Source organism: Zalophus californianus, chromosome 13 (genome assembly GCF_009762305.2).
Source record: "Zalophus californianus isolate mZalCal1 chromosome 13, mZalCal1.pri.v2, whole genome shotgun sequence".
NCBI classification, from domain to species: Eukaryota; Metazoa; Chordata; class Mammalia; order Carnivora; family Otariidae; genus Zalophus; species Zalophus californianus.
This window is the reverse complement of record NC_045607.1, coordinates 88759973-88777158: the sequence shown is the minus strand read 5'-3', so window position 1 is coordinate 88777158 and position 17186 is coordinate 88759973. Positions and strand designations below refer to the sequence as shown.

At 42.3% G+C, this 17186-nt stretch overlaps 1 protein-coding gene across 4 annotated transcripts in view; it reads left to right on the top strand.

Annotated features, from left to right (window-relative positions):
• AK3 (adenylate kinase 3) overlaps positions 1-17186 on the top strand; it is a 39974-nt gene that overhangs the window by 2863 nt on the left and 19925 nt on the right. For 2 of the 4 annotated variants that reach the window (XM_027614831.2, XM_027614830.2), the window contains exons 2-6: positions 5315-5434; positions 6390-6562; positions 7121-7239; positions 8758-8899; positions 12863-14530. In XM_027614831.2, coding sequence (XP_027470632.1) covers positions 5315-5434; positions 6390-6562; positions 7121-7239; positions 8758-8899; positions 12863-13006 — 698 coding nt within the window. In that variant the 3' untranslated portion in view covers positions 13007-14530. Of the gene's footprint in view, positions 1-5314; positions 5435-6389; positions 6563-7120; positions 7240-8757; positions 8900-12862; positions 14531-17186 lie in introns of those variants that run through there. The other 2 variants (XM_027614832.2, XM_027614833.2) reach the window with 2 other exon arrangements.

Sequence of the window (17186 nt, the reverse complement as noted above, 5' to 3'; positions counted from 1 at the left end):
GGGAGATGTCAGGAGCTTGTTATTACAGATGTTCTTCTGTATCTCAGGACTAAGAATATATTCTCAAATATTTTTCTCTTCTCTTTTTTTTTTTTTTAAGTGGGATTGGATATTTCCTACAGGATCAGAGCCAAAAAAGAGATGTAGTCTTTTATTAAAAATTACAGTTTCATATTTTTTGATACTAAAAGTAAAGTATATTATAAAGGAAGAAAAACATGTCATTGAGAATATAAAAAAGAGAATTAAAATCCGCATAATTCCACCACCCGGAAACAGTTACAGTTAACCCTTTAGTGCCTTATGTGCTTTTTTCTTTGTTTTTTACTCTGTTGCATCTGTATGTATTTGCAAAATTGTTGCATTCTAAATGATTGCTCATATACCTTTTTTCTCACTTCTTGGGAGCATGTCCACCCACCACGAGGCAGTCTTAAAAATGATATTTAATTTTTTTATTTATACTTTTTTTAAAGATTTTATTTATTTGACACAGAGAGAGCGCATGTGCACACAAGCGGGGGAGGGGCAGGCAGAGCGAGAGAGAGAGAGAGAGAGAGAGAGAGAGAGAGAGAGAGAGAGAGAAGTAGACTCCCCGCTGAGCAGGGAGCCCCATGAGGGACTCAATCCCAGGATCATGACCTGAGCTGAAGGCAGACGCTTCACTGAGCCATCCAGGCGCCCCGAAAATGATATTTAATTTTAACCTTTTCCTATCATTGGACATTTACGTTGTTAACCATTCTTTGCTATAATAAATACTGTTATGCCTCTTTGTTCATGAACACTTGGCAGCATCTCTGCTCATTTCCTTCCAATATGAAATCCTTAGCGTGGAATTTCTATAAACGTGGTCCTGTCAAATAGTGCTGGGAAGGAGGGCACCAGTTTACTCTCAAACCACTATTTCATCAGGGTGCTGTGTTTTGTAACCTGGAGCTGTATTTTTTAACTAAGGTTTAAAATCAACGCAAAGGATGTAACAAGGACACTGGACACACGAGGCCACCTGCTGGCAGGAGCAGATGTGGAGTAAGGGTGGCCAGCCCTGACCCCGGAGTCAAGAGGCTGGAGCCTGACCCTTAGACATTAGGCCAGCCCTCTGGCTTAAAGATAAGCAACTGAGTGCAGGAGAGGTTGCAGAACTCACTCAATTACAAACAGCAGTTACGGGGAGACAAGATTGAACACCCAGGTCTCCTTCAGCACCAGTTAGACACTTTCCCTGATGCAGTGTTGATGGTCAAGAGATCATTCTAAGTGGACACAGTTTTTTAATCTATTTATTTCAAAGGATATTTGAAAAGCAACAAACACACCAACCCTTTATTTTTATGAACATGATAATTCATTAATTTGAAATGCTGGGTCGCTTTGAAGAAAGTTATGCAGTAAGTAATAGTCCATCTGTGGCAGAAATTGTGAGGTGGCCATGGGATTGCCCAAAGTTTGAGAAACTGCCTTGTGGCTTAGCGCTTCTCAAAGACGGAACCCTGCACTAGATGGCTGATCCTTTCGAATGTCCTTTGTGCTCATCTGTATGTTGAGGAAACTGAACTCAGTAGAAAATCTTCAAAGTCTCTGTCAGCTCCCAAGATTCCCCAACAAAACTTTAATCATATCCACCTGTGCAGCATAAGCACCCCTAATGAGAATGATTTTGATGGTAGGGCAAATTATTTTTGTAATGGCAAAAAACCCCCAAGCCCTAATTTATAGGAGGCAATATATTTACATGGTTTGGAATTCCAAAAAATGTAAAAGGGCATTTAGTGAAAAGATCCTTCTAGAGCTATTTCATGTATATACAACCAAATGTTTACCTGTTCTTCCCCTGTTATTTCTTACACAAATGACAGCAAATTGTAATACTGTTCTGTACCTTTCATAATAGTGCTTTTGATAAGGATTGCCTCATTTTTAACAGCTTTATTGAGATCTAATATACCATATATTTTACCCATTTAAAGTTAAGATTTTATTTATTTATTTGACAGAAAGAGACATAGCCAGAGAGGGAACACAAGCAGGGGGAGTGGGAGAGGGAGAAGCGGGCTTCCCGCGGAGCAGGGAGCCCGATGCGGGGCTCGATCCCAGGACCCTGCGATCAGGACCTGAGCCGAAGGCAGATGCTTAATGACTGAGCCACCCAGGCGCCCCTAAAGTTTACAATTTAAGAGACTTTAGTATATGCACAGAGTTGTGCAACCATTAACACATTCAATTTTAGAACCTTTTCATTACCCCCCAAAGAGACCTCATACCCATTAGTCACTCCTGTCCCCCTCCCTCCCACCCCACCCCCAATCTGAGCCCCTGGCAATGCTGATCTACTTTCTGCCTCTATTGATTTGCCTAATCTGGACATTTCAGACAAATGGACTCATACAATATGTGGTCTTCTGTGTCTGGCTTCTTGCACTTAGCCTGAGGTTTTCAAGGTTCACCCATGTTGTAGTGTGTGTTGCTTCTCCATCCGTTATATTGCTGAGTGGTACTTCAAATGGATGTAGCAGATTTTATTTATCCATTCATGAGTTGGTGGACTTGTCTTCAAGTTCATACACTTTGTAACATACATCAGTTTTTTTTTTTTTTATGGCCGAATGATATAATTTTGTGTAGATATATCACATTTTATTTATCCATTAATCACTTGGCAGACATTTGAGTTTCCACTTTTCGGCTATTGTGAATAATGTTGCTTTGAACACTCATGTATAAGTTTTTGTGTAGATGTCTGTTTTAATTTCTCTTGGATGTGTGTGTGTGTGTGTGTGTGTGTGTGTGTATACCTTGGCATGGCATGCAACTGCTAGGTAAGATTGTAACTCTTTTTAACATTTTGAAAACTGCCACAGTATTTTTCCAGTTTGGCTACAGCATTTAAAACCCTACCAGCAACAGAGGAGGGTTTCCACTTCTCAACATTCTTGCCAACACTTGATATTATCTGTCTCTTTGATTGTAGTCATCCTGGTGAGTGTAAAATGGTATCTCATTGTGGTTTCCATTTCTATTTCCTTAATGACTAGTCATGTTGAGCATCTTCCCATGTGCTTTTTGGCCACTTGTATATCTGCTTTTTGTATTCAGATCTTTTTCCCATTTTTAAAAATGGGTTGTCTTTTCATTGTGTAAGAATTACGTCTTTTATTGTTGTAAGAATTCTTTAGATATTCTATATACAAGTTCCGTATCAGATACAGGATTTACAAAAATTTTCTTCCATTCAGTGGATTGTCTTTTCACTTTTGTTGTGTTCTTTGAAGCACAAAGGTTTTTAATTTTAATGAATCCAGTTCATCTATTTTTTCTTTTTTTTTTTTAAAGATTTTATTTATTTGACAGAGACACAAACAGTGAGAGAGGGAACACAAGCAGGGGGAGTGGGAGAGGGAGAAGCAGGCTTCCCGCCGAGCAGGGAGCCCGATGTGGGGCTCGATCCCAGGACCCTGGGACCATTACCTGAGCCGAAGGCAGATGCTTAAGCGCCTTCATCTATTTTTTCTTTTGTTAATTGTGCTTTTGGCTTCATGTCTAAGAAACCATTGCCTGATGAATAGTCATGAGGATTTATGCCTATGTTTTCTTTTAAGGGTTTTGTAGTTTTAGCTCTTAACTTTAGGTCTATGATTGATATTAATTTTTATATTTGGTGTGAGGTAGAGGTCTAACTTTATTCTCTTGTGTCTGGATATTCAGTTGTCCCAGCACCATTTGTTGAAAAGACTGTTCTTCCCCCCATGGAATTGTCTTGGTATCCTCATCGAAAACCAACTGATGGTAAAAGTGAGGGGTTATTTCTGGAGTCTCACTTCTGTTCTGTTAATCTATATGTCTATTTTTATGCCAGTACTGCACAGTCTTTTTTTTTTTTTAAGATTTTATTTATTTATTCACGAGAAAGAGAGAGAGGCAGAGAGAGAAGCAGGCTCCCAAGGAGCAGGGAGCCCAATGCGGGACTCGATCCCAGGACCCTGGGATCATGACCCGAGCCGAAGGCAGACGCTCAACCATCTGAGCCACCCAGGCGCCCCAGTACTGCACAGTCTTGATTGCTGTTTTGAAATCCAAAGTGTGTGTCCTCCAACTTTGTTCTTTTTCAAGATTATTTCAGCTGTTCTGGGTCCCCTGCATTTCAATATGATTTTTAGGATCAGTTTCTCAGTTTCTGCAAAGACACCAGCTGGGATTTTGATAGGATTGCATTAAATCTGTTAGTCATTTTTGGAGGCTATTTCCATCTTATTAACTTTTCTAATCCATGAATATGAGATGTTTCTCCATTTAGTTAGGTCTTTAATTTCTTTCAACAATGTAGTTTTCAGATGGTCCGTTTTACACTTCTTTGCTGAACTCATTAGTTCTAACAGTTTTTTAGTGGACTGTAGGATTTTCTATATAGAAGATCATCTCATCTGCATATAGAGATAGTTTTACTTCTTCCTTTCTGGATGCCTTTAATTTCTTTTTCTGGACTAAGTGTCCTGGCTAGAATCTCTGATACAATGTTGAGCAGAAGTGGCAAGATCAAATGATCTTTTCTTAATGCTATTCTAATACTGATGAAATTAAGAACTTTTAAAATGAGCCCCATCCTCTCATTCCATTTGATGTCATTAGTTGAGGGCTTACATGAGGACTTGGTCTGAAGAGAGGTGAGCGAAGGGGCCAATCCCCGTTTTAGGAACTCAGCCTTGAAGCAGTGCAAGTTTTTACATTTTTTCCCCCAAACACTGGTGATGAGGCTGACTTCTGCTTCCCCAGAGCAGTGGTCAGAGCCTGGTCAAAGCGACAGAGAGGTGCGCACACATACTAAGTATGTGCACCTTTATAGCAGGTTATTTTATTGAAAGGATTAGAAGAATCTGTACAGTAACATGATAGCAAGCACTTACACTGAGCCACTTATAAATAGTGACTACTTCAAGTTCTTACTTAAAAAAGAAGATAATTTCTAGTATTCTGTATGTTTTTTTCTGATAGAAAATTTGCAAAATACAGAACAGTGCAGATATATTAAAAAATCACTTATATCACAGAGATGACTGCTGTTAACATGGTGTCAGTAGCTTTCTATTATTTTTTCTATCTATACATTTGCATTTATATATTTTTACGTAACGGAGAATTTGAAATAGGTATAGATCATTTTGTAACTTCTGTTTTTATCACAAAAGTTGACAGTGCACATTTTCGTATGATGGTGCTATCCGGAGGTCCTCTCTAGGCTAGTGGTTTCCTAGGGGCCTGGAATGGGATAAAGCAAATACGCTCACTGATGGGTTTTTCCCTCCCTCCTCTGCTGTAGAAATTGGTGTGTTAGCCAAGACTTTCATTGACCAAGGGAAGCTCATCCCAGATGATGTCATGACTCGGCTGGCCCTTCATGAGCTGAGAAACCTCACCCAGTATAGCTGGCTATTGGATGGTAAGTGGTGTTAGAGCATTTCAGCTGTCCAGAATGATGAGCGTGGACAGAGAATGAGCATTTCGTGGCTACAGACACACATCTGGTGTGGGGTCCTCGGGGGGTGGGGCGCGCTGAGTGCTGCCATTCACCACCCTGAGGCCTTGAGCCAGTCATCTTCTCTGGACCTGCTTCTTCATCTGAGGAGAAAGACAGAAGTGGACCGCACAATTCCTATGCTCCCTTCAGATGTGACTCGTTCCTTCACCCTCCTTTTAGAATATTTTATGAGGGGGGGGAAGGAAGGGTGGAAAGTAATTTGCAGTCAGTTGTAAACTTTCTCCAGCCAGAAGTGTGGCGGGAACCTTGAGGAAAGGTTGATTTTTAGTTTTTGAAGAAACACTGATGTTTATTTTAAGGAATTGGCTCACAGGATGATGGGGGCTGACAGGTCCCGAGATATTCAGGGTGAAGACCCAGGAGAACCAATGGGTGGTCAGGCTCCAGTCTGAAGGCCAGCAGGCTTGAGACCCAAGAGGAGCTGACTTCTTTCCGTTTGAGTCCGAGGCAGGAAAAAGCGGGCGTCTCAGCTCCAGGGTCATCAGGCGGGAGGAACTCCCCCTTATTGGGGGGAGGGTCAGCCCTTCCAGTCTATCCAGGCCTTCCGTGGATTAGGGGAGGCCCACCCACATCAGGGAGAACAATCTGCTTTACTCAGTCTCCTGATTTAAATGTCACTGTCACCCAAAAACAGCCTCACAGACACACCCCAAATAATGTTTGACCAGCATCCAGGAGCCCCATGGGTCCAGTCAAGTTGACGCATAAAATTAACCAACCATCACAGTTGCCTTAGAGCTGTGATCAGCCTTCCTGGTATTACTGCTTTTGTTCAGATTGTTCATCATTAATTCTCTTCCTTCTTCCCCTCTCCCAACCTTCCGTTATTCTTTTTTTTTTTTTTTAATTTGTAAAGGTTTTCCAAGGACACTTCCACAGGCAGAAGCCCTGGATAGAGCTTATCAGATAGACACAGTGATTAATCTGAACGTGCCCTTTGAGGTCATTAAGCAGCGTCTCACTGCTCGCTGGATTCATCCAGCCAGCGGCCGAGTCTACAACATCGAATTCAACCCTCCCAAAGCTGTGGTGAGTTGTTGTGGTGGCACAGACGGTCTCTGACTCTCTTGCCCTCCCAGATGTAAGTGTTAGGACGCCTGCTCCTGAGGGAATGCTCTCAGGTCATGAGGTGCGGTGGACGAGTCCAGTGCACTTAGCTTGTCGGTAAAGGAATCCGCAGGAACGATGGGGGTTTGTTACTCATTCAGAACCATTTACGGATTTCTTACTCTGTGCCGGGGAGTGTGTGAGGACTTGGGGTAAGAAGGATTAGTGACCGCTGTGGCTTATTTAGGGGTTACCGTTGGGATTCCCAGGCTATCGCTGAGTCATTTTGTATATATATGCAATTATTGAGAGGCTGCTTTTAGGAAGCCTTTTAACTCTAAGGACTGATACTGGAGATGACTCTGGGGTCTCAGGGCTCTGCGTTGGAATGATCTGTGTTTGGATTTGATTCTGTTTACTTAAAAGCACGCTTTTGTGCTTGGTGCTTGCATAGAGATGTCTAAAAATCACTTAACTGCTCATAAAAATATGCTTCAAAGATGAGATGTTTGATCTCAGCCTCTTGTAACTCCCGTTTAGGGCATTGATGACCTGACCGGGGAGCCTCTCATTCAGCGTGATGATGACAAGCCAGAGACCGTTGTCAAGAGGCTGAAGGCTTATGAAGTCCAAACACAGCCGGTGCTGGAATATTACCAGTGAGTATGTCGCTTTTCAGAACTTCTCTAAATGAAGTACTAAGTCAATTTTCGATTATCCATGCTGTACAGCTGAAATGCAAAATACCAGAAGATCCGATTCAAATTGGTTTAAACAGTACAGGAAGTGTATTAGCTTGCATAACAGACACTTCCAGAAGGTAGGTTGGGCTTCAGTCACGACTAGGTTTGATCAGAGTCTTGCCATTCTTTCAGCTCTGCGTTGGCTGTGTCCGTAGACTCCTGGCGTAGTTGCACGCAGTTTCCAGGAACAGGTGGGGCATCCTTTTTCGTGGAGAGATGAGTGATCAGCTTTCCCCCAAGTGAAAAGCCCCACATGTCACAAAGGGGGCACCAACGTGAACCACCACTGTGGTCAGGGAATGCCTTGCACTAACTGTTTTAGGCCTAGGTTACTGCCCGTTCTGGAACCAGCTCCTGGTTGGGAGGAAATAGGCTGGTTGGTTACCCCCTGGAGCGGGGAGTCCCCCCAAAGTCTGCCATCAGGTAGAGGGCGGGCAGCCGTGGGTGCTGGGGAGGAAGGTCTGATAATGCCCACCACCCGTGCCGTTAGAGGATGTTTAGAAGCCTCAGATGGCAACCTACCCTCAGATCATTTGTTTGGCCAATAGTCTTTAAAAGCTTATATCTGAACACAGTCTTGTGTGCTCGTTAGGGAGTTCATATGCCACAACAAATACGGGAACTATGCTGAATAAATATTTGACGCAGTGCCATCTGCTTACTCAGTCTTTCCGTCTGCTCATGGAGTGACTGCATCCCCTTTGCCTTCGTAACACTGACTGAACAGTGATTGTCAAGACAGCCCAGTGCTGTGGTTGGAGCAGATTCTGGATCCTGACTGCCTGAGTTCAAATCCTAGCTCATTGTTGATTAACTTGCTCTTAACCTCTTGCTTAACTGGGGGTAAGAATACAGGGTCAAAAGAGTGCGTTACTAGGAGTGACTTCTAGAAGTATGTCTGGGGCATGGTGAACACTGTATCATCGCTGGCTCCTACTGGTGATGGAGTAATGGGGTATGCATGCAGTGACCCCCGAAGCCATAGTCTCCAAATGGTTCTAGGGTAGTACTTTCTGGAGGGTGAAATTACAAGGGAGTTGGCAATTCACTTTCTCCAGTGGCTAGTACTATAACTTTGTGGTTTGTGTAATGCGCTTGGCTCTGCAGGTGACCAGCTATGTATGTGGCCCTGGGCACGGTCTTCATTCAACCTTTGTGCCACAGATTCGTCATGTGTTAAGTCAGAGCAGTATTAAATAGTACCTACTGTATAGGGCTGTAAAGGGGATTGAAAGAATTCACAGAGAGGCTTACCACAGCCCCGACACCAATAAATCACTCAGTGGTAGTTGCTCTTTTTATTTACTCTGCTGACACCGGTCCTCATGGGTCAGGGCCAGGCCCCAAGAAACTGCACCTGCTCTATGTGGGTGAGGCAGAGCGCTGGGTAAATCATTGTTGCCATACAATGGGATATGTGCTTCTATCAATCAGGAACCTCATTCGCACCAGCTTCAGCAAAGGGGAATTTCTTCTAACTACAAAGTCCAAAGGTAGATCCTGGATCCAGGTTTTCAGACAGCGTCCTAGGCCTCAGTCACGCTCAGCTCCTTCTCCGTGCTGGCTTCAGTCTCAGGTGGGCTGTCCCTGTGTGAGCCCCCCAGCATCCCTGCTTGTCTCTTCCCAGTTCAGCTAGAGTAGAAAAGAGGGCCCCTTTGCCAGGAACAGTCCTGGAGTCGGCACCCATTCACTCTGATCACGTCCATTCTGGAAGCTGGGGAGTGGGGGGAGTTCCACCCAAATGTCACAGACTGAGTTTGGTGAAGGTGTTATTTCCCAAATGAGGTTTTGTTAATCACTCAAAAAGTAACCAGAAGGGAGAGCACATTGTTGCTGGGCTGAGAACACTGCAAGGCTATTCATAAAGGTGACCACCTCGTGCAGCGGAAATAGGGGTTACTTCTGTCCAGAAGTGGGGAGGGGAGTTGGGAAGGCTGCGGAGAGGAAGTGTATGATCTGGGTCCCATCTTGGGAGATACCCTAGTCTATCCTAGTCGCTTTTTTTTTAAGATTTTATTTATTTGAGAGAAAGAAAGAGCATGAGCAGGGGGAGGGAGGGGCAGAGGCAGAGGGAGAAGCAGGCTCCCCACTGAGCAGGGAGCCCGATGCGGGACTCGATCCCAGGACCCTGAGCTGAAGGCAGATACCCTAGTCTTTCCAGGCTTCTGGCTTTTGCTCCCTCTTGCCATCAATTGAAGCTTTTCCTTCGAAACTCCTGCACATAGCGCTAGGGCTGGACTTAACCCAAAACTGAAAGTGGTATTTGCAACAATTTCAGTGGCAATCAGCATTGTTATTTTACAATACTGACAGTTGTGTTGTTTTTTAAAACTCAGCAGCGAGACATTTACAGAGTCATTAGGTTTGTGTTAACAAACAGCACAATGTTCTTACCCCAGAGGACCTATAGGTGAGGCTGGGTTTATTTCATAGAAATTAAAATGACAAATGTCCATCCAAGGGACGGCTTCAGGATTGTATGAGGTGCCTGCACTTATGCCCTCAGTAATGAACTCAATTGTGACACTGGCTTGATTTGAAAACTTTTTTTTTCCCCAGAGATTTTATTTTTTTATATGAGAAACAGCGAGAGAGAGAGAGAGAGAGAGAGAGAGAGAGAGAGAGAGAGAGAGAGAGCGAGAGCGCGCGCACAAGCGGGGAGGGGCAGAGGGAGAAGCAGACTCCCCGCTGAGCAGGGAGCCCGACATGGGGCTCGATCTGAGGACCCCAGGATCATGACCTGAGCCAAAGGCAGACGCTTAACCCACTGAACCACCCAGGCGCCCCAAGAGTAGGAGTTACCTAAAGTTAGTCTTAACTCTGGCAAATTTGTATCATAGAGGAATGCTTTTGTCTTCAGGGAAGCCTCTGACAATCAAGTGAAAGGTTGCAGAGGGAGGACTGATTCTGTTTTTAGAAAGAAACCTGAGTTCCTCGGGTGCTCTTAGGCAGACTTTAAGACACTTTGTGTGAGTTGGAGGAGGAGGAATGCCAGAATCTCTGGAGGGAGTGTGTGTGTTCTGAAAAGCAGCCCTGGTCACCTGCTCCTGCTCACCATCTTACCCCCAGGGGTAGAGAGACATTGGCAGCTCAGGTGGTGGCAACCCATACCAATCTGCCTGGGGAAAAATGGAGAAACAACAGGAAACACCAGAAAAACAGTTTTTATTACCATTTCCCCCAAATTCAAAAGGGGAAAAAATAAACCTAAGCAAAAAGCAGGAAACATCAAATATTAGGAAGTGGTTTTGCCAAGTGGGTAAGCAGACAAAGAAAGCCAAGGGTGTCTGATGGGCCCCATGTTTGCAAGCCTACTTCTTACCAGTTTGGAGATCTGGGCTGTTACTTTACTTCTAACACACAGTTTTATCAGAAAAATAAGGAATCTGAGCTTTAGAAAGGATTACGTGAACTATTATATTTAAAACACTGAGCACATGCTAAGTGCTCCTGTTTTTCAAGTGACCATTTCCGTAAGCCACAGGACACAAATGCAACTAAAATTTAGGTTTACCAATGCCAAGCCAATGGCTTTCTCTCCTGATCACAGACCATACTTACTGAGACCCCTAAATCCACATCATTTTTAATTAAAAAAAAATTTTTTTTAAAGATTTTATTTATTTGACAGAGAGAGACACAGTGAGAGAGGGAACACAAGCAGGGGGAGTGGGAGAGGGAGAAGCAGGCTTCCCGCGGAGCAGGGAGCCCGATGCGGGGCTCGATCCCAGGACCCTGGGATCATGACCTGAGCCGAAGGCAGACGCTTAACGACTGAGCCACCCAGGTGCCCCAATCTACATCATTTTTTAAAAAAACTCTCCTCCCCCGCCCCCCACGTGGAGTTTGAACTCAGGACCCTGAGATTAAGAGTACACCCACTGAGCCAGCCAGGCGCGCCTCACATCATCTTTTGTTAAGAATCACTCTGAGTGCTGAAGACACAAAAAAGTCGTTATGTGGAATGTTTCAAGAACCAGTATAGGTTACCATTGCATCTACACGGTAAGAATCGTGATCCCAACATGCAGATTGAAATGAATATATATATATATATATATATACTCATATATATAATAAAAATAAATGAATATATTATAAAGAAAAATTTATAGAGTATAAAAACAGAGATGCCATTTCATCATTGACTTTGTTCTCTGAAGAAGAATCCAGAGCTGGAAGGAAGCACCATAATACTTTACAATATCATGTCTCAGCTCAACCAGAGAAAACCTACACTCTGAAAAGATGTACTGTTGGATCCAAATGTGTTGTGTGGTCAAGTCTAAGAAACACATGGTCTAGGGGTGCCTGGGCGGCTCAGTCGTTAAGCGTCTGCCTTCAGCTCAGGTCGTGATCCTAGGGTCCTGGGATCGAGCCCCATGTTGGGCTCCCTTCTCCGCGGGAAGCCTGCTTGTCCCTCTCCTGCTCCCCCTTGTGTTCCCTCTCTCGCTGTGTCTCTTTCAAATAAATAAAATCTTTAAAGAAAAAAAAAAGACACATGGTCTAAATGTGAGTCTTCGCTAAAGGAGGCACAAGGGTGTGGAATCTTTCAAATGGTATGGAGGTAGTGAACTCTGAGAATGTCTGGAATGGCATACCCAAATTGGTTAAGAGTCCATTTGAGGCCATATTCCAACCAGGGGGGAAAGATCTTCACTTCATGTCATCAGATCATACTACACCTGAAGAAAAGGGATCTGGAAGTGATAGTGATTTAACATGGATCCACAGATGTGGCCAGTCAGTCAGAACCTGCTCTTAAACATCTCACCCAGACCGACAGAGCATTTGAGCAAATCAAGAGCATGTAATCACAAGAAGCTATCATTTTTGAAAACTGTGATATGCATTGAAAACAAAATAGATCTCAGGGTGACTATGCCGTGTATTTATAGTGGTGTTGCTGTATATATGGATCTAGGATCTTTCTTCTCCCTCTAAATGTGTTACGTTCCTTATCAGTTAGGATTTATTTTGCTAAACAATTTGCTAACACATGACTCAAATTAAAAAACCAAACCCTATTTGTTTCTTTTGAATATAGTGTTTAAAGTAGAAAATTATAGGGGCGCCTGGGTGGCTCAGTCGTTAAGCATCTGCCTTCGGCTCAGGTCATGGTCCCGGGGTCCTGGGATCGAGCCCCGCATCGGGCTCCCTGCTCCGCGGGAAGCCTGCTTCTCCCTCTCCCACTCCCCCTGCTTGTGTTCCCTCTCTCAGTGCCTCTCTCTCTGTCAAATAAATAAAATCTTAAAAAAAAACTTACAGGTTTATGACAAGTATATGATATGATGCCGTGTAGGGGGGATGGCTCTGTTAAGAGTAACGCCTTCAGATTTTTTGTTTTGTTTTTGACACTTTGCCTTGTCTGTCTAGTTAAACATTTGACTGATACTCTGTTTGATTTTGGAAATATTCTAATATGACCCAAGATTTGAATAAAGTTTCTCCCAGAAAAAAATCACTTTGAAAAAGCTCATCAGGAAGAGTCAGACCTGTAGTTTTGTTTGTTTGTTGTTTGTTTTTTTGTCATCTTTAGGAAAAAGGGGGTATTGGAAACCTTCTCTGGAACAGAAACCAACAAGATCTGGCCCTATGTCTATGCTTTCCTACAAACAAAAGTTCCACAAATAAACCAGAAAGCATCAGTTACTCCATGAGGAAAAGTGCATATAACCAGTGAGATGAGCAGAGACTCCTCACCTGTGCGTTTAGAAGCTCCTTGTTCTGAGACTGGCATGAATGAATTCTTCGACAGTTATAGTCGTTTCACTTCTACAGATTTTATTCTGGAAACTAAGGATGTGTCAAATGAGTCCGATACAAAGATTCATCTTTTTGTCTAAGTGGGTTTTACCCAGGTATCTTCTATGGGTGTGCAATTAAAAAACAATCAGATATCTTAACTTTTGAAAAATGTTCTAAAGCATAATTAAAAGAGCAGTTGGTAGTAATATAACTTTTGTTCAGAGAAAACATTGGTTGATAAAAATTTTCTAATTTTTCTGGAAAAGCTAAAAAGAAAAAATTCCATGTCACTTGGTAAAGTATCTCATTAGAGAAATGTGTGTAGACTCTTGCCAAAAAACCGGCACTGTCAGTGCTTGTGCTACATGGTTTTGTGAGAAACTACGTCTATCAAATTCTAGAAAACAAGCAACTAGATATGCAGATTAGTTTCAGGGTGCAAATTCACTGCTGCCTTTACACCAAGAAACTTATAAGCTTAGCCGTATATACTGTATTTATTGTGTAAAACAGACCTTCAGTTTACTCAGAATTTTCAGTCTGCTATAAAATTGTGTTAAATCCGCATATAGGAAAATACTCAGGTTAAGAAATATGTGCTTTAGGATCTACTTGCCAGTTTCTCTTTTTGATCACTATGTAAGGTCTGCTGTGATGAGTAACAAAGTCCAAAAAGAAAAGAAAACCTATGGCCCTAAGTAAAGTAAGCATACTTGGTCGTCAGGAAGTAGAAACGGATCAGGTATGCTTGGGGAGAATTCCCCTGACACACGCAACAATCATAATTAGTAAACTAATCAAATTAGTAGCAGTTAAAAGGATTTACGTGAAAGGTTGAAAAGGACCAGGAAAGTAACTGAGTTTGCTGAAGGAGTTCTTTATTCCTAATCAAAGCAGTGGACCCCATCCTCTGGCAGGGAGAGACCTCTGCCTGTGTGTGGACGTTGAGTAGCCATTTAAAAGTGAAGATGATTTGCTTTCTTGGTGGGGCAACAGGGACGCCTGCTCCCGTCCTGTGGCCTGGTAGGAAGAGTGGGGCGAGGACAGGCAGAGCAGCGACCCAGCTACCTCTTCACTGGCCTATTCACTCTTCCTTGGTGCTAACCCCAGTGCAACAAGTCCTCGTGCAAGCTGCTGGGGAGTGCCCTTGAACGCCTGGCCCATGGTATCCCTGGCACTTAAAATATAAATGCTAGCAAGTGGTTCTTTATGTATTTTGTGGGGAAAAAAGTTCTTTTCTTTTGATTTTTAAAAATTTAATGTTGATCTTTCAGAATGGACCAAGGCTTTTAAGAAGGATTATAGGACACATTTAATTCTGTACAAAACTTTCTGTAATGCCTTATTTGAATGTTAGTATTATGTGCTTTCTAAAACTGTTGAAAACTACTAATGAATTATCACTAGGTTACCAGGCATACATGAGTATTAGTGTACTACAATAAAATTAAATTTGGAACCGTGGGTGTTACTTTGTCTTCGGTATTCCACGGGGCCCACCGCATCCCCGATGTCTCCCTGGCTTCTGAATTGATGACTGCTTTCTAAATTTTTTTAAGATTTTATTTATTTATTTGAGAGAGAAAATGAGATAGAGAGCATGAGGGGGGGAGGGTCCGAGGGAGAAGCAGACTCCCCGCTGAGCAGGGAGCCCGATGCGGGACTCGATCCCGGGACTCCAGGGTCATGACCTGAGCCGAAGGCAGTCGCTTAACCAACTGAGCCACTCAGGCGCCCTGATGACTGCTTTCTAATAACTCTCTTACAACAGTATATAGGCTGGTTTCATTTGAAGCTGTTATCTCCTGCTATAGGATTGCAGGCATACTGGCCTTCTTAACACACGTAGATTTGGAAATTAAGAAGAGGGGTAGAAGAACATGGCTTTGAAAACTGAGACTTCTTCCCTGTGACCATTCCCTCCCTACTCCTAAAACACTTCGCCCAAAGTTTTGCACATATATCCATTACTTTGGGGAACACCTGCACTATTACTTTTTTCCTTTATTAAAGCAAATAAAGAGAACTTGTTTTATGCTGAATGAGTTGGTGTCAGACCATCCTGATGAAGGCGGTCATTGCTGAGGAGCACATCCTGCTAAAGAACATAATGCTCAACGGCCATCATTACGATTTATGTGCCACATGGAAATATGTCTAGAGCTGAGTGCCATGGCCAGGGGGAGCCACCATCCTTACAGGCTAATAAGGAGAACAGTTCCAGGCGCCTGGGTGGCTCAGTCGTTGAGCGTCTGCCTTCGGCTCAGGTCATGGTCCCAGGGTCCTGGGATCGAGCCCCGCATCGGGCTCCCTGCTCCGCGGGAAGCCTGCTTCTCCCTCTCCCACTCCCCCTGCTTGTGGTCCTGCTCTTGCTCTCTCTGTCAAATAAATAAATAAAATCTTAAAAAAAAAAAAAAGAACAGTTCCTTAACCCGTTACCCTATTTTCCAGAATACCACAGTTATTCCATAAGCAGAATGTGCTGTGGGAAATGCAAACTGGCAGTACAATCCACAAATTTTCTCAATTTCATTTGAAATAGATTACATACTCACTCAAATTTCTAAACCCCAGGCCACAGCTACTTTCCCCCAGGTATTTACAAGGGCATCCCAGCAAAATAGTTTGGACACTTCATAGTTTGAGATAAAACTTATCTATGTTAACAACAAACCATGGTAATTACAGACTAAAGGTTAAATTGCTATAATGCCTGCAACCAACAGCAAGAATAAATTTGTAGTTTAAAACATGTAAATTGTGTCTTCTCATGGACAAAAGAAATAGCTTTCTTAGTTTTGCAACTCAAGGTTTTGATTTTGGAGGTTATTAGTTTAAAAATTTTAAAACACAGTAAAAGCCAACCACTCTGTTTTGAGTTTTTTTTTTTTTTTCAACTAATGATCATGGTTTTTCCATATATATAGCACTGACTGAAGTTCAACTGTTAACGCCAAATTGCACTTTGGAAGGATTTTACCGAAGTAAATCAACTTGGTGATGTTTCATATTTTACCAAGTGTTTGAAGAGAATCATGCTGTTTTAAGAAACCAAGTTAAAGATGCAGGATTTTTTTTATCATTTTGATACTTAGAAAAGAGAAAACGTCAAGTCTAATTCTTCAAGGCTTATGAGAATGGTTTTGACATCATTATTAGATGCTAAGCAATTCATAATTGTTTATTCTTTTGTAACCACCCCCCCCATCACCTTACCTAGTAAGCAAGCAAATACTTATTCCATGAGTCCAATTCTCGGAGACCTGTGAAATGGTACACAGTATCTATTACAGATGGGAAATGGATGCAAAGGATTTTAGGAATTTTTAAAATGTGTATGATATAGAAACTGAAATGAACAGTCTGACCTTAATCCTGACAAATACATCTCCGTCTCATATCAATTTAAGAACTGAAATATGTGATTGATCCTGAGAACAGTACATTGACATCTTCTTATTTTTCTCTGAAAATGCCCCAAGGTTAACTTCAGGATCACTGCCTAAACCCACAATCAATTTTTTCATCCTTTAAGTAAATCTACTTATTAAACCAGACTCATGTTCTTTGATCAGCATGTTAATTCACTTTTAAAAGGGAACAGGCATGTTAATCTAAAAGAACACCCAATTTTCCTAAAGAGAAGTTATAGGACATTATGAGCTTATGCAGAATTGGAAAGAGCCCACTAATGGTGTAACTGGATGAGAATGTTACCCATTTATCTCCTAGAGACGAATTTTGGATCAGCATTATCTCCACTACCGTGGATAAAATGACACCGAGTTAACGGGCAATAAATGTAGTAGCTACTTAATTTTTTAAAAAATCTTTTATTAGAAGGTTAATTTTATCAGATGAAATAAGAATCTTTGATGGATACTTTGATGTCAAAATGTTTCATTCATCTGTTGGGACATTTCATCTGTCTGGACAGCCCAGCAAGTACGGACAGCGCAGCAAAATTCAATCTGAAATATTATTTATTATTTATTAAGAAACAGAAAAGAGGACATTTTTCTTAAAAGGGGTAGTTCTTAGTACTAAAGCAAAATAAAGAAAAATAAAAAGGGCGTCAATTTACTGTTCTTAGTACTAAAGTACTGCTAAATATG